Source organism: Hirundo rustica, chromosome 1 (genome assembly GCF_015227805.2).
Source record: "Hirundo rustica isolate bHirRus1 chromosome 1, bHirRus1.pri.v3, whole genome shotgun sequence".
Taxonomy (NCBI): domain Eukaryota; kingdom Metazoa; phylum Chordata; class Aves; order Passeriformes; family Hirundinidae; genus Hirundo; species Hirundo rustica.
In genome coordinates, this window is record NC_053450.1 from 50046307 (window position 1) to 50071041 (window position 24735).

General features: G+C 40.9%; 1 protein-coding gene across 6 annotated transcripts in view; it reads right to left on the reverse strand.

The window, feature by feature from the left end:
- Positions 1 to 24735, reverse strand: part of DLGAP1 (DLG associated protein 1) — a 407039-nt gene that overhangs the window by 52206 nt on the left and 330098 nt on the right. For 4 of the 6 annotated variants that reach the window (XM_040080984.2, XM_040080969.2, XM_040080976.2 and 1 more), the window contains one exon: positions 14455 to 14595. The exons of the other annotated variants lie outside the window; for them this stretch is intronic. In XM_040080984.2, the coding sequence (XP_039936918.1) occupies positions 14455 to 14595 (141 nt within the window). The remainder of the gene's footprint in view (positions 1 to 14454; positions 14596 to 24735) is intronic. 6 annotated transcript variants of the gene reach the window in all.

A 24735-nucleotide genomic window follows, 5' to 3' on the forward strand; every position in this document is an offset into this window, starting at 1 on the left:
GGGCTGAATTACTGAAGCTATTGTGAGGAAATTTCAGCCAGGTGTTTTTTTTCCTCTCCTCTCATGAGGTGCAAACCTCATTAACAATGTCCAGCGTGTACACCAGGAATGTAGGCATTGGTCCTGGGTTCATAATGGGGTAGGAGTCTAGCAGGAGCCCCTGGCAACATGGGAACAGCATCCAGTCCCACTGCTGCTTTTCTGACACTGAAAATTTTTGGGGGGAGCACCATCTACACTTATGCTTGAGCTAGTGACATAGGTAGAAGCAGAAAATGTACACAAGCCACCTTTAAGTGATGAGTGCGTGAGTAAATCAGGAGAGCACTCAAGTACAGCACGGAGGTTTGCGTCAATGCTTCATTCTGCTGATGCAAGGGTTGTGCTGTAAATTGCACCCAAAAGCAAGCAGAGTTGGCTTGGAATGTTTACTTCTGAAAATTAATCATAAAATGGATTATTAAAACGCACCAAATCTTGAGTTCCTTGTGGGCATGTGTAATTTGTAATCGCGGAAACTGCAGGAGCCTTCTTTTTTCCTGCTCTCAAGTAATTAGGAGTGAAACTGTTCAGCCATTCGCATGCAATGAATTCACTCTTCCCTCACTTACACTGCTATGTGCTGTTATACATTACACATCCAAGGATTACATATTTTATACACTTTTGATCTTGTGGTGGAAATAAATTTTACAAGCCAGCCAAACTTCTCTTAACCACGTATACATCTGCTGTCTCCCTGAAGCTTGCTGACAGTTAATTCCCTTCACATCTCCTGTAGCTCCACAAGAGGTACTGTTCCCAGTGCCCTTGCAAGGTTACAGCCAGCTCCCACCCCACATGACTAAATCAAAGCATTCCAAAAAACCAAAGGGACAGTCAAGTCTCTGGAATTTCAAAGCAAACATTTTCTGTACGTCTGGTGCTTCAACTCCTGCCAAGTCATTTCTCCTAGTAATCATGTGTTGTGTTTAGCACACCAGCCCAACTTCTGACTCCCTTTTCCCTGACAGAGCAGAGGCTTTGATTCTGGCCTGACATACACCTGGATAAATCCACCAAGGTCAACAGAACTACACAGGTATAAACTGAAAAGAAATAGATCCAGACATGTGACTGTGTACACATATATCACGCAGTAAGAACGCACCATGATTTTTCCAGCACATCCATAGCCGCACTGAGCAGCGATGAGCAGGAGCTTTTCTGGGGGTAGGGGGGTCACTGTGGCAGGACACTAAGCAGCTTGTGATGCATAACACACTGTTGCCCTCTGAGGACCACTCAATGCTGCCCTGTATGCAGGGTGATCTCACGTGGGACCGTGTGACACTGCAAGGCAGAGCTGCCAGCTTTGTGCCGCTTCACAGACTCAAGGCCGTGTGGCTGCCATCAGAAGGTCAGCTCCCTTCACTGCAAGGGTTAAACTAGCAGGTTCACACCCAACCCTGGGCTTCACTCACCATAATACCTAAGGACAGGTATCATTTCCCTGCTTAACTCCTACAAGAAAGAGCAGTTCTTCCTCCCTCTCACTTTCACACATACTGGTCCCTCACACTCTTCCTTCTGCCTCATTCATGCCCACTCTAAGTTTCTTTACACTGCAATTGGTTAATGTACCCAGGTCTGTGGGAACCCCTTGTTCCTCAGGGGGTGAATATCTCTCCTATTTGATGAAACAGAGAGTAGATAATTAGCAAAGAACTGAGTGGAGATACAGTTCTTTGTAGCAGAATCCCCTTTTACCAGCAACTATATTTAAGGACAATACACAATACATTTGCTTAACACAATACATATGCTTTACACACTCTGTATCTGTGCTTCTGTATTTTATTTCCTGCCAAATAAGGTGCTGTATTTCTGAATATTGTGATCTCTGTGTCTCATTAGAACTTTGGACCTTAGCCTGTGCACTTGCTACACTCGACCTTGGAGATCCCAAATGTGTAGGCACCATTTGAACTAATTTCCCCCAAAGTGGGTTGGTTTTTTTTGTTGCTATTGTTGGTGTTTTTTTTTGTTTGTTTTTTGTTTTGTTTTTTGTTTTTCCCCTCTCTCTTCATGTACATGTGGCTCTTATTCACACGCAAAAGCCCTGTGCCTAACAACACACAGACAACCCTGCAGTAAATGTCAAGAGGACTGCTTCGTTCCTTCAGGTTTCCAGTGTCCTCTCTCTGCCTTGAGCAATGTCCCACAATCTAATTTGCTTTAAAGAATAGCCCTCAAAATACTTTTCAGGAACTTAGTTAATCTGGTATTACTCATGCTTCTAATATTACAAGGAAGACCTTGAATGACATTTAGCTAACAGGCAGTGTATAGCTATGGACATAATTATTTCTGAGGTAAAGACCTTGAGCTGAACATGCATATGGTTTGCATTTGTTTTTTAAGAGAAGCCCCTAATGAAGCACATTCCCTATCCCACAAGGCATAATAGTGTGCAAAAATGGTGGAGATGAAGTCTTACCATTAATAATTAAATTTTTGTTGCACCACAGTGGCAATCATTAGGCAATTACCTTTTGTCTTTGGAGCTATTTGTTCAGATTGGTTTGTAAATAGATCCTTGCTTTCATGAGTCTGATACATTAAAAACAAAAAAAAGAAAAATAGCAAGATATTTTCTGTTCCAGAAGGTGTCAAGGACTTCTTCAAATATAATGGCCTCTGCCCGAAGCAACATTTTGTCTGGATTTTGTTCACAGTCTTCAATGTATTTATCAACACGCAGAAAGAAATATCCATTACTTCTGCTTTCAAAATTAGTAAGAGGGGTTCTGAGTAAGTATATAAAGTCTGAATTGATGCAAGGCCACCACTGTCAAATACATGAAGCTACTGGGATCGCTTCTGTGCTTTATGATTTGTAGTGGGTGAGTCTTGCTCAGGGTGTGTGTCCTAAGAACCACCTGCACAGCTCAGTGTTGTGACCTCATGCAGCAGCGACCCAGACAAGGCAGGCAGAGCTCAGGCACAGGTGTTTCTGGGATATTCTTCATACTGTCACCAAAGGGGAAACTATGGGTGGACTTAGTGACTGCTGCTGGTCAGGTGTCCTCAACAAAGGCAGATGTTGACCTGTCGATGCTGTGTCTTCCTTCAATGGAAACATCCTTAGAAAGTCTTGTTTCCTAGGTTCCCAGGCAAGCCAGGGCTCACCAGTTTCCGTGCAAATGCTTGGAGCACATGCAGTTTAGACCCTGATCTTGTCTCAACACCCTCCTGCTGTATCCATATCAAAGCCCCAGCTATGAGAACTGGAAGTTTGAAGGTGTTGTATTTATTTTTTTTGCCACAAGTTTTCTGACATCAATAACATGTTTGACATACTGCTGCTTTTTGCTTTCTTTTTCTTTTTGCTTGCTTCCAAAACCACTTTTTGTTTGTTTGTTTGTTTGTGGAAAAGGAGGAGGATGATGGTTCTGTATTCTGGATCATAGAAGGCTGTGAGTTTGCAGCATCATTCTATAACACCTCTTATGGAACTAGGTCAGATTTTAGCACTTGTTAAGCAACTCACTTCAACTGTATCTTAGCATATTCAGATGGCTTGTGGCTGAGCAATTTTCATCACACCTGACTTACTGTTTATTTGTTAATGAAAACTTTTGTAAAGCACCTGCAAAAACAACATGAGTATCTGAGAAATGAAAAGTTCTCTTTGAACTTCCCATGAAAAATACCTGTAAAGAGACTTTACATTATTTTTCCCACAAAAATTATATGAGGGGAGTTTGGGTTACAAGTCCTATTGCCAGGGAAGAAATAAAAAAACAAAAATGGAATGCTGTAGCACTTATTCCTAAACCAAACATTATACAAGGTGGAATTCAACAGCAAAGTTAAATATAAAATAAATCCAACAGGATTACAGAAGGGCATGGTAACCCTGTCCCTGCAGTGACCCATGTAATAGCTCTGTGCTGGTGCTTGTGATGACATGTCAGCAATCCCTCGTTAAATGTACTTTGAAGGCACATTAGCTTCTCCTCTTTGTGTGTCTTTCCTTCTCTCTTTTATGAACACATTTCAGTGTCTCCTACCTTCTTCCCCTTACCCTACATACCCTGAGAACAGCATCATATTGTTCTCTCCTGACCTTCCTCCTCAGCTGACTGCTGCAATGAGGAAAGTATTTTGAGATACCAGCTCCTTTTTTTTTATCCTCTGTTTTTAGCAGAAATTCCTTCACAGCAGCTTGTTAGAAACAGCTGCTGTGGGGAAGGGATTTTGCAGCCATGTTTGCTTTAATGCTGGCAAACAGCTGACACTGTCTTCCTGAGACACGGAGGTAGAAGAGACACAGTCCTAGAGCAGACATGAGTAAGGGCACAAGGAGCAGGTCTATGTGCCAGGTAAATACTGTCTGGAGTGAGGAGAATCAAATTTTCTTGAAAATCTGAATGAGAAAACCACGGGTTTCTTAATTTTGAGTCCACAAATTAAAACCTCTAAGTTCCAAGGCTGGCAAAGGTTGAGGACAATGTTTCCATGAGAAACATGGCAGATGAAGCCTGTTTTGCCCTGGATTATTTCTTTCTTACTTCAGCCCCTTCTCTCTCCATAATCTTTACCTTCCCTGTTGTTTCATCTCTTCAGTTTCTCCAGGTTTCTCACAGCCCACAGGAAGTGTGGGTAATTACGTAATTAGGACAAAGGAGCTTTATTAAAATCTATCAATTCATGCTACGTGCAAATAATAAAAAAGGTACCTTTCTTTCTCTTGCATGTGCATACTCTTTTCATTTACACAAAACTTTTTCAACACCTGCTTTTGTTTTTCTTGCTGAAAATTAAATTTTAATAACAAAGTTATTCCTTGTGCCTCATGCGCTATTCCCTTTCACAATGTGCTAACATCTGTGATGGGAAAATGGTCACAGCTGTGGAGAAAGCAATGATAGAAATTATCCATTATTCCTCATAGTCCCATTTGTATTGCCAAAGTTAACATTTTATTAGAAAGCTCTCAAAGCTCTTGTCCTTGAATTAAATTAATATTCTTGTAATAAATCAATTGCAACTGAACTGTTTGAAACTCAAAATATAAATAGAGAGAAATTCTTTTTTAATACCTCATTATTGTTACCCCAGATTTGGAGCTGATGCTGCAGTGAATAGTTTGGGATATTTGAGACCAGTTATGAGAGAAAACTTCATAACTGAGGAGCACAAGTAAAAAGGTATCTTTCCAGAAGTCATGTATATGATCCCAGATTTTCTGGGGGCCTCTGATGTGCAGGGAGAAATTCCTCCTTTTCGCCTTTTTTTTTTCCCCTCCTTTCTCTTAATATTTTAAAATCTGAGTTTTCCAAACCACACCTCTGCTCTAAGCTAGTGAAATCAACCAGAACAATTAACAGGGGGGGATGGGGAGAAGATTATATTCCATTTTGATAATCCAAAAGAGAAAAGATCTCACACTGTGGTACTATTTTGAATTTTGTGTCAGGTATCACAGAAACAAAACACATAAAAGCAAGGTTAAATGAGAAATGAACATCCTCATAGTCCTGAAAAATTCACTTAATATTTCAGAAAAAGGAAGCTTTCAAGCCCTCACACTACCAAGCAGGGGCCTATATCACCCTGGTATTACAGCCTCTCTTTTTTTAGGTCTGGAAAGCATAAAAGAGGAATAATGTTGCTTTTGGGAGACTCTGTTTTAGCATAGTTTGTGTGGGAGTTTTCTGAAAGTTTGCCCTGATAAATGATTTACCAGGACAGTAAAAAGATCAAGAAAGTGCAGAGCTGTCCTCTCTAGACAAATTACTTTCTTCGCCCACTCCTTGAAATCCTTTAAAAATTTACTGTAATGATTAATTTTTCAGAATTCTAAAAAACTGTTAAGTCCAGGGCCTATGACTATCTCATATCTCTCCTGGATAAAAACACATCACGGTCTTGAATTGAATCCTGCCTGGTGCATCTACATGTTTACTCTGGGTATCCATTTGTTTTACTTGTTACCTGAATTTTCCTACAGAGTCATTGGGGTTTTGATATTTTATAATGCTGCGCGTTTCACTACTAAACAAAACACAAGAGAGTGTTTTGGCCTCCTTTATATTTGTTTCATCAAAATTATTTGTATCAACCATAGTAAAGACGAAACCAAACTCACAGGGAAGAAAGAAGAGGCAAGGGGGAAGATGCCAATAAAGGCAGAGAAGAGAGAGAATGGAGACAGGAAGAAAAGTCTTCACATACTCAAGGGGCTCCACTGCTTTTCTGTGATACTGGTGCCTCACTGGACCCATGAGGAGTTTTGCAATACACATAATAAAGAAACGGCGGTAGAAGACACATGGAGAAGAACAATTATGGACAACAATGAGAGAAAAAAAAATTACAGGGATAATTGTGCCTCGTTAGAGGTATGATAATAAACAATGATATGTATTTCTGGTGATAATGATCCTGCAGTTCACTCTCTCCACTTATTCCAACTCCCCCCCCAGTGCCACTACTGTCTAATATGGCATATTTATGCAAAAGATGAGTTAGAAAATTAGACTCCATTATAAAACCATCAGGTATAATAAGGAAAGCTACGGAAAATAACCTGTTATGCTTCTGCACCTGTCATTTCCAATGGTTTCCAACACCCACCCATAAACATTTGACAAGCATTACTAAGTCTCATATTCTCTTGACTGTACTGAAGGAGAAACTGAGGCAAAGAAAAACTTGTATACTGAGCATCTGGGCTAGGCACTGGGCCAGGCTGCAGTCGCATGCATTAACTGTTTCTGATGCTTCTATATTGAAAATAATTAATTACTGGCAATTTGCAGTAGGCAAACCCATATGAAGGTGTTATTAGCAGTGTGTGAACACAGGGAGAAGAACTCCCCAGAGGAGCGCCCAAACACTCGCAGTTTTAATAGCCATTAGAAACTCACATTGGGAACGAAGATCTTTTGAAACATTGCTCCCGTACTAATCTCGATGACGGCAGATAATTAGTCAGCAAACCCGAGCTCGGGGACTGCTTACTGAGCAAGGAAACCTCGCATCCACAGCGCGCCTGTGACTGCAGGCTGGAGTGCCTCGCAGTGCTTACAAAAGCAACTACAAAAATATTTTCGAGACCTTTAGCAGACCCGTGTGCAGGACAGCTTATCCACCTACCACTGCTGGGCTGACCAACTCACCAAACCGGGGAGGAGGAGAGCTGCTGGTGATGCAGACCCTGCCAGTGGGGCACTCAAGGGTCAGGCTTTCATCCCCTATTTAGCAGTAATTCGGTATCTAAGGGCTGCATGAGCCTTTGAAGCTCAGCGCTGCTGTTTTTAAAGGCTCCCATCAACCACAGTGTAACTGAAGCAGAAACAGCAGTGTAATAGCAGACACAGTATTCTTTTTGCAGAGTCTGCAGTTCTCTGACATGTCTGCTTGACTCTCCTTTTGTGGCGGCCAAACTTCCCGTCAGGAACCAGTTAACAGGGACAGCAAGGAGCAGCACTGACAAGCAACAGCTTTGGAGGAAGGCAGTCATGTATTTAAAAAGGAAAAACCACCACGAAGAAGCCCACAAAAAAGCCACACTATTTATTTTTCTGGGAGGTGAGCAGGAAAAGTTTCAAAGCATGGCTGTTATGCTATTCTGGCACAGAAAGTACTTTTCCAAATTCAAATCTTCCATCAGGCTGGCTTGGAAAATGGCATGGGGTTTATAACCATAGCTTGTTCCTTTGAGCTTTGCCTCATCCTCCAGGTTAAAGTCACAGCTGGGAGTGTATCCGGGAGAAGGGAGGAGCATGTACAGACCAGCGTATTCCCAGTGTGTTTCCACTGGCTGGCCCTGGGATCTGCAGGTAGTAAACACAAGCACTTTCCATAAAAGGGCCTTCCTTGGCAGAATACCGAGGGGGAAAAAAAAGGGACTATTGCTGAGGTGGGGAGCAAAAAGAAGTTATTTGCTGGCAGAGGAGAAAGGAACGAAGGATGCTGAAAGGGTACTGGGCAGCTGCTTTTCCGGCTGCTATGGGAGCCAAGGGAAGAGCCTTTGATCTGCTGAGCAGGCCTGGGCTTGCCGCCAGGACCTACATCCTTTCTCCAGCAGTGACAGCAGGCTTCCTTGCTAGCTCCTCTCGGATTGCCTAGTCAAAAAACAAGTGACGTAACTCATACAGGGACCTCACCGAGACGTTTCTATTATCACCAGCTCTGCTGAAAACATATGCTACAGATGCCTCAATCCGAAATTATCTTCTTGTCCAAGGCAGAACAAAAAGGAGAAGAAACCCATGAGGTCCTCGGGATTACATCCTGCAAAGCCTCATAAAACCCCTTCTGGCATACTGGGGGATTAAGCAAACCCATTGGTTCTACAGGGGAACTACCATGCCTGCATAGCACCTTGGCCAAAAAAGCCCTCCTCCAAATGTATGTGTGCTATTTCCTCTTGTGACTGGGAGATTTAAATAGAAGTACAGATTCCAGACCTAGTATAGCCTCTAGACCACTCCCTCAAATAACGCCATCAAGAAGCATTTACTAAAGAATGAGCTGTTTCAAAGTAATTGCCAACAATGTTTAGTTTAGAGTGATGTGGAGATCAGCCTGCTTGATATGTGCTGTTGCCCAAGAAAGGGGAACATGAAGGTAGCTGTGCTCCTCAGCCCTCAGACCAAAACAACCAGAGTACAGAGAACTTTCTCCAGCACCAGCATGTCTTTAGTCCTTGCTGGTGTAACATGCTATTGCCATCACTGCAGGTAAATTCTGCTTGGACATGACCCAGGCTTATATCTTACCCCAGAACCAGCCAGAACGTGAAAGTCTCATCACTTGAAGCACAGAAACACGCTACGTTCTATGAAGCAGAATAGTATGCTTTTGCATTACCTAACCAAAAATTGATTTTATCTTCTTCGTAGTACAACAGCTTTTGTGCTGTTGTCTCCCCTTCCTTTTGATGCTCAGTATCACTACCAAGAGTACAGCCTTGCAAAACACTGGAAGTACTGACTCAGGAGCTTAGATGGTGCCATAAAGTCAATGCAACCAAGCACTTATGTTGTCTCAGTAAAACTTCCATCTTGCCATCTTGTTCCTTTGTGTTAGTATTACTTGCATGGCAGCGGCAGCTTCTCTGAGACAGGGTCTCCTGAAAGACTAGGTCTCCTCTAAGTCTTTTTTTCTCAAGACCAAACAAACCTAGTTCTTTCCTCATATGGCAGACTTTCAAGTCCCAGCTGAATCCCAAACTCCCCAATACTGTGATCACTATAGCCAAGGCTATATCACTGACCAAGATATTTCAAAGCAGGTTTTCTTGATTTGTGAGTCCAGCAGTGCCTCATTCCTGCTTGGCACGTCTCTAATATCTGTATGAGGAAGGCACTCCATGAACTTGATGGACAACTTGAGCTGCTGTACTGTTCTTCCAACGAATGTCTGGACAGCTGAAGTCACCCACATGAATCAGGTTCTCTTAACCTTCCAAAGCTTGCTGAAGTGACCCGAATTTGGCTTTGTTGGTCTTATTGTCTTGGTTTGGAGGTCAGTAGAAGTTGCCTACTGAAATATCCCCCTTGAAGATGACTTCTCTGATCTTGACCCAAGGCATTCTGTAGGGCTTCCACAGTTGCTGTGGTTGACTTCTATGCATCAAAAGTTCCCCTTGGCAAAGAGCGAGACTTCTCCAGTTTTTCCCTGCCTTTTTGAAACAGACTGTTTCCATCCATCACAACCCTCCAGTCATGTGAGTTGTCCCACTATTTTTCAGTTATTCCTATGAAAACTCTGCTATTGATGAAACTTTTAGTCCCTGGTGCCACCTGAGGAACCAGTTTCAATCTCGGATGCTGTCTGCAGCTGTTTGTGTGGACAGAACCAGCAAGGGCTTTCTGCTTTTTTCTCCTCCCAGCTGCTAAGTTTTACTGAGCCTTTCAGACACTGAGAAGACATTTTAAACAGAAACATATTTATGAAGTTGGGTGCATTGAGAAAGGAACAAATGACAGAATATCAGCAATGAATTTTGAAATCACTGGCTAAATTTTGCCTTTTAGCAAAATCACACAATCAGTATTTATGGAGGATTTTTTGAATCTATGTACCTGAAATCCATTTTTTTTTTCACTCTTGAGTCTCAATTATGTGCAGTTACTTACTAGACTGATCTTTTGCAGTTCCTTCGTAGATTTTTATTTATTTTAATTTAAAAAAATTATTTTGATTTATTTGCATAATTGCTTCTTGAATCCATAGAGTAAAAAACAAAAAATCTAAATAGTTTTGCACATTTCATAAAACCAACAGATTTTCTTCCCTAGCCTTCTGCAAATCAATTTCAGCGTTTTTGGCACACTTATATCAAACCCACACTTTAAAATAAAATGTCTGTCAAATAGAAAAGAACAACACCGATCAGAAAAGAAATTACGTTATCCATCTTCCAACTGCATTTTGCAAGAGTTGCAATTTCCTAAAAAGGACAACTTTGAAAAAGTAGTTGACAGTTTAATTTTTAAGAGAACTGAACGATGAGGTTTACTGCTATGTTAATACTTGAAGCTTTATTTTTAATTCATCATCAGTAATAAACACAGGAGTGCAGAGGTGTCACCAGCTGGGTTTACAGGAACTTAACACAAAACTAGAGATAATGCTGCAGAACAACTGCAAATACATTGCAGCAAGGCCCTCCTCACTCTCTGCCCCCAGCTGCATAGAGGGTTAGACTGAACAAGTCAGCTGAAGGATTTGTTAGAATTATCACATGGTATTAAAAATCTGCAATTTGGCCCAAAGAGGTGACACAAAAAAATCATTTTGTCATGACAGATTTTGCCTGCCATTGGCTTTTTGAAGGTGAAGGCACACGATGACTTGTTTTTTCTTATGGCTGGGAAGCAGGTGTCCATGTCCTCCAACAGCCCTTATCACTCACCTTCTTGATGCTGTGTCAGCAAGAACCAATTGGACCTTCCTTCTGGAACTCAGGGCCAAACAGCCCAAATTCGAAGATCAGGAGGCAGGTCTAATGCAAGTAGTTCTTCATCTAGTAGCTCTTCTTTCTATCCTGTTCCTATGCCTGTGATTCTGGCAAATGACTCATTCACTTAAAGGGTATCACATACTTAGAGAGCTTTCTATATTAGTACCATCCAGATCCTACTTAGCAAAGCAGGCTCCTGGGACATAGAGCTGGGACTTAGCCTGCCTGAAAACCAGCTCAGGCTATACGTTTTTGCAATCTGGTGGTAATAAAAACCAGCAGTATACCTCCTAGGCCTCTTCTCCAGCCTGTTGACAGTTCTATCTGTTTAGTATGTAACTGGCATCAGACAAAGGGAGGAAAGCCTATAGAGTCAGAAATAGAAAACACTCACTAAAACAGATGCATTGCAGCGATCATAGTTTCCACTTACTTTTGCACATCTTTAATAATTGCCAATCTGAAATGGGACCGGCTGACAGGCTGCAGTATATAAGAAATATGTTCATGATTATATATGTCCCAAACTTCCTTCCCCAAATGTACACATTTGAAAAGCCTCGTGTTTTGCAGCCTCACCCAAACATCTGCAATCATTTATGGACTAAAACAGCTTGCCATCTCAGCCTAGGTTTTTCAATGCACACTACAACTGATGTCATTTTAGTATTTTGTATTTTCAGAAGGAACAAATATGTTTCCAGGCAAACCACATCACAGAACATGCCGTGGTTATCAGTTCAAAGAGCCTCACTGACTCAGCAGCTAGTGCTGTGTTTCATCTAGTCTTCCTGAGGTCAGGCAGGGAAATGTTAGCCCAGGAATACACATCTGTGTATACACAAACGGCTTCAGTCTTCAGTTGTTCTCTCCTCGACTGCCCCCTGAAATAATCCTCTGCAAAGCACAAGAGCTGTCAAGTACAGGCTTGGCCAAGGGTAGACTTTCATATGAATCACATTACATTCTGGAGTGGGTGTGTTTTGTGTGCCATTTTAGGGATGAAGGAAAACAGACTGATGGAAATGCAGATTGTTATTGCCATCACAGTGCTATCACATTATTATAAAGAGGTCCCTTAAACTTATATACAAAAGCGTGTTCTGCTTACATCTTGTATTTTCTGTAGCCAACACCAGAACTAGGGTGAGAAATATACTCCCAAAGGATCCCAGAAAGTGGAAATAAGACAGGATTCAGGATGGATCACCTAAACTTTTGCTTCTCCAATTTAGCAAAAAAGCTAGACGTAGTTTGGGTTCACAAAGGACCCATCATGGATCCAGGCTCCAGTAAGCAGCAGCGATTATACTGGACACAGCAGAGGCAAAACAGAACTGGCTCTGGGGCTGCTCCTGACTAACCTGAACACAGTTTGAGTTTACAACCTCATGCAAAGCCTGGGCTGAGGCCTATGAAACCTTCCTGATGCAAATTCAGCTGCATAAATGAAACTAAGGTGTTGTAGTAAAGGGCATGACTGGATGCCAACAGCTCAGCATCGGCAGGCATTGATTAAACATTTTGATGACTTTGATGACAGGCTAACAGTGATAAAGTTCCATCAAGTTCTGAAGGCATCAGGTAAACTTTCTAAAGAAATATCCTTTACTGAAATGAGAGGAATAAAGTTTTCAGGGGATTCAAAGGAGTGATGAGTTTTTTTAATATGTAGATCCTTTGGATTTACCTTGGTAAATGGGTTTGAACATAGCTGAGATAGGGAAAATACTCTATAGCAGAAAGGCAGACGTATTTCAGATGAGGTTGAAAGGCTTCAGTTTCAGACGACTACAAACATCAAATTAAGTGTCGTAATACTTTGATGTAACAACTTCAGATAGAAATGAGGGAAACATAAAAGATGGCTGTAAGAGTGATTCAGAGTTTTACTCTTGGAAATCAGTCACTGTGTGGCCATTGAGACCACTATCCAGTGCTTCTCTTCCTTGCTTGAGGTCTGACACAGGGACACACACACACACTGACGTGACTAAAAGTTTTTATCATAGATTATATGTCCTCATGAAAGGGCTCCAAAGGGTGAGCGTTCTTTAAAGCAGGCATTCAAAAGCATAGGTATCTAAAAACGTGTTAATAAAGGAGAGCTATATGAGCTTTACAAGCCATATTTTCCTAAGGGCAAGCTGATATTTTTTTTTTCTTTTCCTCACCATTGAAGATTTCTTTTCACAGACCCAGATCCTGAAAGATCCTAGTGAGAAATGACTCTTCATGTTACAAATGCCCCTTCTGCAGTTCCTGCAACCTGCCTGGCAGAGCCTTTTGAGCTTTAAGGTAATATCACAATGATTAGTTTTGAATGTTGGTCATGCTTGGCATTTCAGATTTTAATTGATTATGGTGCTCTTGGGTTTACACAAATTGACAGCTCCAATGTTTGTTGTTGCACTTTTTTTTTAAGAGGTATTCACCATGGTTTTATGTTTTGGGTGATGACAACATATTGTTTCAGGTCTATAAAACAGTGTGTTTTGGATATCTGTATTTAATGGAGGACAGTTGCTACAACCACAAGCTCCTGTGCAGAGTCTACCCATTCCCCACCAAGCCAATGTTCTCCAGGCCAAACATCAGGATTCATCATAAAAGCTGCTGTAGAAAAAAAGTTATTTCCCATCATTTCAGTGCTACAATGCTGTTACAGAAGAAACACTTGCACTACTCAGGAGCTGTGAGCAAGTCACAGAGAAATGACACACGGATGTGTTTAAAAATCTGGAATGGAAATGTCCCCAGTGAATGGGCTGTTCACAAGGGATCACTTCAGCTCCTTCCAGAGCATGTATTAAGGACAAGATTTGATGGTAGTTGTCTTCAGTGGTAGCAGCTTTTTTGCCCCTTCTCTCTCTGTTTTATTTTTAAATTTAAGTCCATAATCACAGCATGGATCCAGAAAACAGCTGTTTTTAGCAGAGTTGGGGGGAGAAAGAAACTGAAACAGGACCAGGGATACTGTATGAAAATATCACTTCTGAAGACAGCATGCTACCACTAAAGTCTAACTTTAGGTCTACAGAGAGCCTCTGTCTTTACTCTGACTATGGCAGCAGCCCAGGGAGTTTTATTCTCCTAATCTAAAGTTGGTTTTGTAAGAACTTTTACTTCATATTGTTGGAAGTATCAAATTTGTACTGATTTATATTGATTTTTACCTACAAAATAAGGAGCAATGAATTACTTCGCAACCAAGGAATCATAATTGATTTTGCAGAGATACTGATATTTAAACAGATTTGTAGAACCAAAATTACTTGAACATCTGGTCTGCATAGAGGTTTCTGAGAATTTTCAGCCATCTACATTATCAAATAGAGTTCTCCTCCTCTACATTCAGATTGGTGTAGTTGAGGCAAGAGTGTGATTCCAGTTGTCTCAGAGTTCTTTTTTACCTATCAGAAGAAAAAGGTTTACTGCCTGGATAATTCATGTATGGTTCTGTTTCAATTAATCAACAATTAAACACCCACCTCTAATAAGGCCCAGATCTTTTAAAAGATCTTGACAATGCAAGTCATCCACCCGGATGTATGAAGCGTCTTCTATATTCGCCACTGTAACAATGCCAAGATCCTCTTTTTGTGCTGGTGAGCTCTGTAAAGCTGACACACCTAAGAAGAGAATAGGCTCATCTCCATTAGATCTTACACACCTGCAATAAAGCTGTTAGGAAAAATAGTTTTGTTGCAGAATCCTTCAGCTTGGCAGCATTGTGAAAGCCAGGGGTATACAATTTAACATTGGGCTCAGCTGGGATTTACTTTGATATTCATCAATGAAAGGGTGATTTTTATAGAATACCCTTTTGAGAATAGAAAAGAGCTTTGAAGTCTTCTGCTGAAAAGACAGGTGAGCTGATCTTTGCTTCATATTCCACAGATGACACAGTGTAATGGCTGTGGAAAGTTAAGCACCGTTTCAATAACAGAAACTAAAAGCAGTCAGAGCAGAAGCATTCATTACATGCACGGAAAAAGCAGACAGTGACTCTCCACTTTAGTCCTTTGTCTTGGAAGTTCAGCAGTGAATTGGAGAAGCTTTCCACCTGCCCCAGCATTGTGTGAAGTGTAATGGAATTGGGTCAGTTTGTTCACTGAAATGTTCTTCTAAAAGATACTGGCATAGATTCACCTTGGGGCTGACTGCTTGTCTCCTTTCAATCAGTTACTGCAAATTGAGCAGTTGCAAGAGCCTCTCTACGGAGAGCCCAGGGGATGCACTTTTCCTGGTCGTGGCCAGCTGAAACTTCATGAGCAGAGGACAGCCAGACTTTCAGCAGGCATAAAATGCAGGTATAGCCTATTTCCAGTATGTAGATAACCCACTTGCCTCTTTCCTATCTGTGTATCGAGATTTGCTTCCATGGAAGTCTAGGTCAGCTGCAGAGATGGTTGCAGCCTGGTCATTTTCCACATGCAGGACTCTGAGGAACCAGGACTCTGAGGGTACGTGGACTTTACCAGTCGAGACACAGGCTCTCTGACTGTGTGGATGGACCAGGAGAAAAGACTCCTTTAATAAACAAGTTAAAAAGGTTACTGCTTATTGCCTGCTCGTCTGGCTCTTGACACTGAAGTGCAAGGCTCTAATATTGTGAAGAGATGTAAAAAATTACTGGAGTCACCCACGTGGGTGTTACGCAGCAACTGCTTGGTACGAAGAAGCAGTACATTGGAATCAGCACTGAAAACTGGTGAAGAACACCAACTCTTTTAAAAAAATCACTAGAATGAATGGTTTCACCATTTACATTTTGCGGAGTCATGTCACCTGAACATTTTTGGTTGGGTAGAGACCTCGCACTATTTACAAACGCCGTGTCCCGAGGCACTCTTTTCTCCAGCAGAACAATGACTCCCTCTGGTGTTTGCCTGCTATTGTTACTGCCTCGGCCACAGCCCAGGGAAACCCTGCCAGGGGAAGGAACCCCGGTCAGATGATGTACGAACTAGAAACATTCTTTCCTGAACCGATGGCATTTTACACCTTGGGCAGAAAGGCCATTGCTTCCACCGGGGCGGCCCCACGGGCACTGCCGGGAAAAGTGGAATGCCGAACTCCGCTGCTGCCGAGGGCTCATGCTGCCAAAGACTCATTTACATGCTCCCTGCATTTATTTAATTACACGAACAGTAGGCTTACTGCAATGTGTCTGGATGCTTTATTTTGATGAATGCTGGAACTTACCAATCCAGTCCCGAGAGGGTTGGGATACACATAGGGATATGTCAAATGGCTGGATGATAGTTCAGAGTTAATGAATTGCTCTGCTCAGCTCTTGGGACAGACAATGTAGAACTGTCATTCAGCGGCAAACATATTTACAGGAATGCTGTCACAGCTTTGAGGCTCAAATCTGGCCTACAAGTAAGTTACAAGCTACATCTGCAGGCAGAGGAAGCAAAATGAGATGCAAGACAATTAAGCTCCTGCCCTTTGGGCTAGATCATATCGATCTATTGCCATAATAATGCTGATTGTAAATTTTCTTAATCTAAAATTTAGGAGAAAAATCTAAACTTCTAGTCTTAAATATACATTGCACAATAATTTTTAAGTACACACTCAATTTTTTCTTTTTTCAGATTTCAGCTACGATCAGATGATGAAAACAAATCTCAAGACAAGATGAAAGACATTAAATGTTTGAGTTATGCATTTTGCCAAAGAGAAGCGGCTATTTTGATGGGCTGTTTAATAGAAATTCCTTCCTGTGATCATTCAACTGGATGCTCACTCCAAACAGCCCAGAGGCTTTTCATATTTGACCTAAATGTCTGGATTTTTCCTCTTTTCTTCAGTATATCATAGAACAGAAATCTGTAAGCTGATTATCGTTGCTTAATTCACTTCAGAATACAAACATCTTTGCATATTTCAGACACTGCTATGTAGAGCTGAAATCAGAAAAGCTAAAAGAGCTTGAGAGCTCAGTCTAAATCCCAAATGTCTGGCTCCCTGGCCAATGCCTTGTATTATACAAAGTGTGTAACCATCCTACACCTTTGATGTAAAACAGCTCTCTTTTAATGTGCTGTAATCTCTCATTCCCTTTGTCTCTCAAATAATAATCCTCTTGCTCATGGTAATCCTCAAAATCACATATGCTCTTTAAAGCTTTTCTTTTGGAAAGTATTCACGCCCATTTTTCTGGGCACTGGCAACTAAATAGTACAGAAAACCTGATTCTTCTGACTTTGACCAAGACAATCTGAATTTTTGTATTCAACATTTACTGCTTGGCTGGAACTGGGTCAACAAAATGAGTAAACAGTTTCTAGCTGTCCAACAGAACCACACTGTGCGGACTGTTTGTTTGGCTGAGGCAGAGGCACAAGATGTTTGGCAGAGTTAACAGGAAACAAGTAAAATGACATTTTTATTTGGGTTATAAAACAGAAAATGAAGTTTAGTTGTCTAGAATGATTTAAGAACACATTCTCCTAGACTAATTAAAACAAGCAAGTAAAAGAAAAACTCTCACCTCCTCAGCAGTAATAATCAAGACCCCTAGCACTGGCTCCCGGACACTTACAAACATGCTACTGGCTACTCAAAGTTGCATCACTGTAAGGTTAAGTATTTTTAGATATTGCCACCTTAAATCAGAGGTAGAGGTTGAGACTAGAATAACTTAATCAGATCAGCATGTTGATTTAAATGATCTAATCATGACAAAAGGTGATGATTAGAATGGAAGACTCATCAGGTCAGATGTAAGATCCTAAAATGACATAAACGGCATTAATTGCAGGACATGATGAATATGAGCCTAAGAGGTAAAAAAGAGAGATCTTTTAAAAGGTCTTAGATATTTTTATTTGTTGGTAACTGTGCACAGCGCCATAAGGGATTTGTAGCAAGCGAGGAGGAGTGCTGAGGCACAGCTTCCAATGATACAACAGCACAATCTGCTGATCAGACCTCCTCATCTTGTCTGTCCAAGCCCAGCCAGTTTGCCTCACTCACTCCCCAAAAGTCCAAGCACAGAAATTTCTCCAGGTTTGTTTTCCACAGAGAGTAGGGTCTGCTGTTCTGTCAGCAGGACAGATCCTGGCTCTACTCCTGACATCTAGGGGCATTGTACTTTTTTGCCCGTGTTGGAAGGTGCTTCCCCCCATCCCTGGGCACGGGAATTACTCGTCCATAACCCCTCTGCGCTGATCTGTCCTACATGTTATCTGTCCAGACGTGTTATGCCCCTCTCTCCTGAGCCATCGGAGCAGGCAGAGGGAGGGATCAGTCCTGAGCTCTGGGTCAGCTGCTGACTCACAGCAGCTGCCCCGGGGATGATGGATACACAGACCCCAGCTGAAGGGCACAGCTCTCTGGTGTCACCAGTTAGTGTTTCACTGCGCTTGTTACCTGATCTGGTCACTACACGAGCTCTAAAGTTGTTCCTGAAGTTCAGTGGAACTCTCATTCTTGTACGAAATCAAGGCAATTTTGCACTTCCTTCCTACAGATTATAACCTACACCTCACGAGCCACAAACCAGAACACACACTTCCCAATTTTGAGAGTGAAAATTTCCCCCTGAGGAAAGGGATCTCGATGGTTTGCCAACCTAAGCAGCTTTGAACTTTCGATGTCCAGGGACGCCTCAGAGACCTGCAGGTCTCTCTTTGCAGTGAACTGTGGTAGCTCCAAGAACGCCACCCGGGCTTAACAAGAACAATAAATGGGACCAATAAACACTCCAAGCTGAAGTGGGCAGCATGTGGGAATCAGGCAGTACTATTTCTAAAAGAAAGGCAGGAAATTAGGCTCTCTTATGCCATTTCTAATGTTTACAGTAAATCAGCAAAATTAATGGTTGTAGCAGATAGAAACTCCGCTCTGACTGAGAAATTCACTGTACTCCAAGCAAACTAGCCAAATATTAATTTCCTTACAGCTGTTTTTGCCATTTATTTCCTTGATTTCCCAAAACGATGTCAGCTGAATTTTCTCATGAGTGCAAACATTTGTGTTGCAAAAAATAAGAAACTCAGTAATTTAATCCATTTTTAGGAAATAAAGCTAACTTATCAACTGTGAGCGCTAATCTTCCCATCTCGCATGAAATCCAGAAACTTCAGATAGCTATAAAGCACTTGGGTAACTTTACTCTTTGCACAAAGATTTAGATTCTAAACACTGATGGCAAACATTTGTCAAAATGAGCCAGGTTTAATTTGGTGAGCAGAATAAAAAGTGAGGTATAATACCAAGGTTACAAGCAAGATCCCTAGGAAGATGGTGAACAAACTATCATAATTAGTTTTACAAGTGGGAATGGAATCATGAAGATATATCATAAAAGGAAAGAAATTGGGTATTTGAAGCCATAAATGCACAACACTGAACGCATCAGGAAATAGTCTGGTGAGGAAAATAATTTTTTTTTTTTTTTTTTTCCCTTCAGTGGCAATGAAGCAACATTTCAGAAATCACCATATGATTTTTTTTTCTCACATATTTTTGACTATGGAGGTCCATTCTGAAAATGCTTATGGAAAAATTTTTAAAGTTAATACTATGACAAGTGCAAGTATCTTTTGATGCATGTATGGGTGGAGTCTGAGATTTTCACTTTACAGAAGAGTGGTTGCATAGACCAACAACAGGATTATGTACCTAGTAAAATTCTGTAGTTATGTGAATTCTAAAACAGCAAGTGATACATGAAAAAGGAAACTACAAAGTCCTTTTAAATTATCTCTCTGTATAAGAAGAAATTAACTCTTGCCACCTGGAGACTTCATAGAGGACACAAATAGCATAATAGTGGAACTAACCAGAGAAGAAGAAAAAAAATCTTAAAATATTGAAATTAATGTCAGCAGAAGCCATCAGTCATAGTTTAAGACAACATATGACAAGCATAATTGGCTAATTATTCTTCCAGGCAGTCAGTGGAACAAGATGAATGACAAACCTTAGAAGTTACAGCAATTTATCAGTTGCTTATAAAATAGCTTAGCCAAGCTGTCCTATAAAAGTATATGTCTACATATCAGGCAAAAGTCTGACTCCCTTTTTTGAATCATAGACATCAGCTGTTTACCTCTTCTCTGCAGTGGATTTTTAGAATTCCCTCCACTGAGAAACACGGGAGTGATGATTTGGAAATTTTGTCCCTTTAACTTTTTCACTCCTTATCTCAGCAAAACTTCACAGCAGCAAGTACTTGTTTATCAGTCAAAACAATGCTACTTTGTGGCCTTTGGCAAGTTTCCTTTCAGTCAAGATTAATCCTACGTTTACAGTTAGGGCCAAAACACAGAAATTCCAACTCAACTCATGTTCTACGTATTTTGAAATCAATATGAAGGCTTAAACTCCCATGTGATTTTTCATCTAATTTCATTTGTTTAGGTTGCAGAAACAGGCACTGATGTAGTTATTCTTTCAAAAATAAACTCAAAGTCATCCTAAATTTTATTCCTAAAAAAACCCCAACAAAACCAAAAACAAGAAAAAACCCCACTTTATAAGAAATTAAGTGGATCTGGAATATAGCATGGATAACGTGCAGCAAGGTGTATGAACCTTGCTATTTTCCCTGGGTGTGTCAATGCTTTTTGCTCAATGCTGAGGATTCCTCTGTACATTATGTAAGACCTAAATGACAGAATTTTAAAAGTGACCCTAAAACTATTAGATTTTTGCATGCTGACACTCTTACCTGCATGGTGCTACACCGTTCTGTCCTAATTAAAATGCGGAAGAATGTTAAAGTGAACCAACGGGACATGAAAAGTAGAACACCATGATACCGTAAGTGCTTGTGTACCAGCCAGGACTGCTGATAAATGATGGAAAGTGGCTTGGTGCTGCACTTCCAGCAGCTCCCTCAGAACCCTTGGGTGATCCCAGCCAGTCCCATGGACCTGTGTGTGTCTAAGTGGTGCAGGAGGTCCCTGACCATTTCCCCCCAGGTTATTGGGGCTCCACTCTGCTCCCTGTTCCAGCCTTCCAGCTCAGGGGCTGAGAACCTGGAGAACAACGATCTTAAAAAGACTGAGACAAAGGAGGTACTAGGTACCTTGGCCTTTTCCTCATCCATGAGAATATTTTCCTTTCCATTTCAAAGCAGCATTAAAACCTTCAGTTAAGATATGCAAGTCTATCACTATGTCAAATCATAAGCTTTTAACACCAAACACATGATTAGTGTTGGCAGACCTGTCAAAATTCAACAGCTTCAGCAGATATTAAATGCAATAGCACTGACTCTGTTGTCAGCAGCTGGTTGGCTCTAAGGTTCCAAGCCTCCCTGTCTCCTTCTGCTCCCAGAAGTCCCTTGGGGTGACCTTCTGGGCTTTTCTTCTTCTCTAAAACACCCTGGGAGAGCTTGGGCAAGCTTTCTTGATGATGGAGGGACAGTGAAGGGATTTAACAGGTGGCTGGTGGCTTGACTTTCTGTTTAATTGACCATCCTAATGCTGTTAAGATCAAATTATATTGTTTACAGTGTGTTATGAAACACTACTTTGGACAGGCTATTTTTCATTATTACTGAAATCAAGTAACTGAATGCAAAGGACAGCTGTGCAAGAAACATATTTTGTAGCCAACACTGTATTGTATTACACTATACTATCAAAAGGCACTCAGTGAATGTCAGGGTGTGTGTTTTCATACACACTGACTCAAGCCTTCTGAAATGGCATCTTTCCTGAATGAAGACATATTACAAGAAAAACAAAACCAAAAAAAAATGAATTTCAGTTTTCAAAGAATGTCTTGTACAGTTGCTACATGCTCAACTCTCTATGAATCAAGCTTTGAAATAATAAAACCAAATCTATCTATCTATCTATAGATATGAAGGACTTATGGAAGATTTTCATGGCAGAAATTTATAATTTCAACTTTGATACATCAGGCCCTTACAGGATTTGAAAGAAGCAGCTGCACAGAACAATTAGGCAGCTGGAGATCAACCTTCTGCAGCAAAATAAAGCTCCAGTTTCTGAGCCTGCAGGGATATGTGATATCGGATTTTAAGCAGTGACGTCTTAACATGCAGAAGAGCTGTCACTGCTGTTTTCAGTTTCAAGAAGGAAATTATTTCTGGGGGTAGAGCCAAATTTAAAGAGGAAACATTCTGGGAGGGCATTATGGCTAAAGCTGGAAACCCTTTGAAATGGCAAACATACTTGAAACAGCAAAGTTTAAGCCTTTCTTTTAAATATTACTTATCATCACTTCTACCTTTCCCAAAATACTTACTTTAAACCTTGTTGACAACGTGTTCTAGTGAATCTGTGTGTGATAAGGCTTGCAACTCAAGGCAAAAATGGTAACAGCTTATGGGATCAACTTTATTCCAGCCTTTTTTTAGTCTCTTTATTTTTTTTAAATAATAGCTTTTTTATAATTGAGATTTTATTAGGATGTTTGGTTAAATCTGTAGGCCATTTAATACTACACAGAGAGCACACAAAAGTGTTCTACATGTACCAGCACTGGATACTGGAGAAACTGGGGGACCTCTCTGAGACCTAGTCAGGTGCTATAGGATTCCCAACTGTGCATAGGTGCATTTGAATCTTCTGCCTATAAACAAACTCCACATGATGGTGGAAATGTCTTAGTCTCATTATTAACACAAATTGTTATGAAATCCAAACACTGGAGATCCCAGGGAAAACCACACACAGAGAGGCATAAGCTACAATTTAAACTAAATTGAAGCTGGGGAGAAATCAGAGGACAGAAGATTAGTTATGAAGTCTGTATTATGTATTTTTTCTGTCTAATCAATATAGCTATCTATCTGCACACAATACGTAAGTTTTCCTTGAGGATGCTCTCCATATATGCCCTGTACTCAAATAGTAAAAAACCCCACAGCCCTTATAAGCCTTAACTCAGCCCAATTGGCTATTTTTTCACAAAATGGCTACTAATTCAGTAGAGATTGGGTGTAGGAGGTGATCACCTCCTACATGCAAAGGTGTGCTCCCTGTGACTTCAGTTCTACCTCATCAATCAACCAACCAAATAAGCATCTCCAGCAAGCGACCTACGAAAGAAGTTCAAAGCAGGCGGACATGCTCCTGCCCATGGCAGGGGGTTGGAACTAGCTGATCTTCAAAGGTTCCTTCCAACCCAATCTGTGATTCTATGTCGCTCTGATAACTGCAGGACATTGCTTGTTAAACACCACACAGGAGCTTTGTGTCAAATGCAGGGAACAATCCAGCTCCACAGGGCAGCTTTTGCCTGCCTTCCTGAGCAATTTTCACTCACAGCTTCTTCATAAAAATGTTGTCCAGTCTTACTAATTTCTATCCCATCTTGCTGAGTCACTTTGAATTCCCTGTATTTTAAAATCTGACTACTTCAGGTAAAACTCTAGTAAGTCAGGTAAAAGTCAAGTTTAAAAGCTCTTCTGGGTCTTTTTGGGAAACTCACTATAAGGAATAAGATAAGGTTAAGATAAGTTTCTCTCCCAGCTGGTCCCAGCTGAATCTCCCTGTTATCATAGTGGTTCCTCTTAGAGATCACAGTGGCTTGCCATCTAAGTCTTCTTGCCTTGTCTGTCACTACTGTCCTAATTTTTAGTCCAAGGCTTACAAAAATGCCATTCTGTCTCCTTGTCTATCTCAAGAGTCAACAAGCAGTTTATAGGTATCCTATGGGGTGACTACTTTTGTCTTCCTGATATTTGTTCTTGCAGCTCCCCAAGAGAGTTTGCTTAGGCAAACACACTTGGCCCTGGAGTTAAACATGTTTTCCCTTTTTTTTTTTTTTTTTTTAAACAAAGTACATCACCCCAGTCTGGTACTTGAGAGGTTTTTTTCCCCTCAGCAAGTGAAAAAACTTTTGTTTTGGGAAGAAAAATATCTCGTTGAATGTGTTATGAATTATCTTTCTTTTTTAAAAAGATGACCATGAAAGACAGCAAGCGCTTGCATTCTGCTGTGGTCTCTTTACTAGGAAGCAATGCTTGCTACAAACAGGACTTTAAGGGAATCAGGCATCCATACATTCCAGAAGTTCTCTGGAAGAAATTATTAGCTATTTGCTTTAAGTGATTCCCTTTGTTCCAACATGATCATATATGTATAAGTAAAACCAGCTGTTCTCAGGCCTCACAAAAGTGATCTCTGTGTGTATTTAAAAGGCCAGAGAGCTGCAGCACTGCTTAGCTGGGCTTATTGCTGATGGTAATGAAGAACAATTGGGTCAGAGGAGGAAGCAGCCACATTTCATTTTCGTCACTGGTCTGCTGGAAAGCTGTGACCCACATTTGCAGTTACTTCCAGGAAAGTTCTCATTTATCCATTTTCAGTTTGAGATGATCCTTTGTCAAAAGCACAAGCAGGGAAATGTGGATTCATACTGCAACTTTCTGCCTTGGACCAATTTGTGCACTATATTAGGGGTGGAAGTAATGCAAGCTGTTGATGCAAGGAACGGAGAGAGGAAAATCCATTTAGAAATCTTTTGAGATTGAATAAAGCTGACAAATTAAAAATTCACAAAATCGAGGCACAACAACAGCTTTCAAGAATATAAGCATTAATAACAAATTTGCAAACCTCTTCACTAGAACAGGCACATTTCAAGTAGACCACTGCTGAAGTATTTTAATAGCCTTCCAAATAAAAAATGTCATTTCATATTCCTTGTTTCCAGGATCAGCAGTCTCCTTGGAAGCAGGAGGTGCAGCCGATAACGTCCGCTGTTTCACTTTCAACAGTGCTGGCTCACTGTGACTTTCCAAGCATTCCACTATTCCTGTTTTTCTAAAT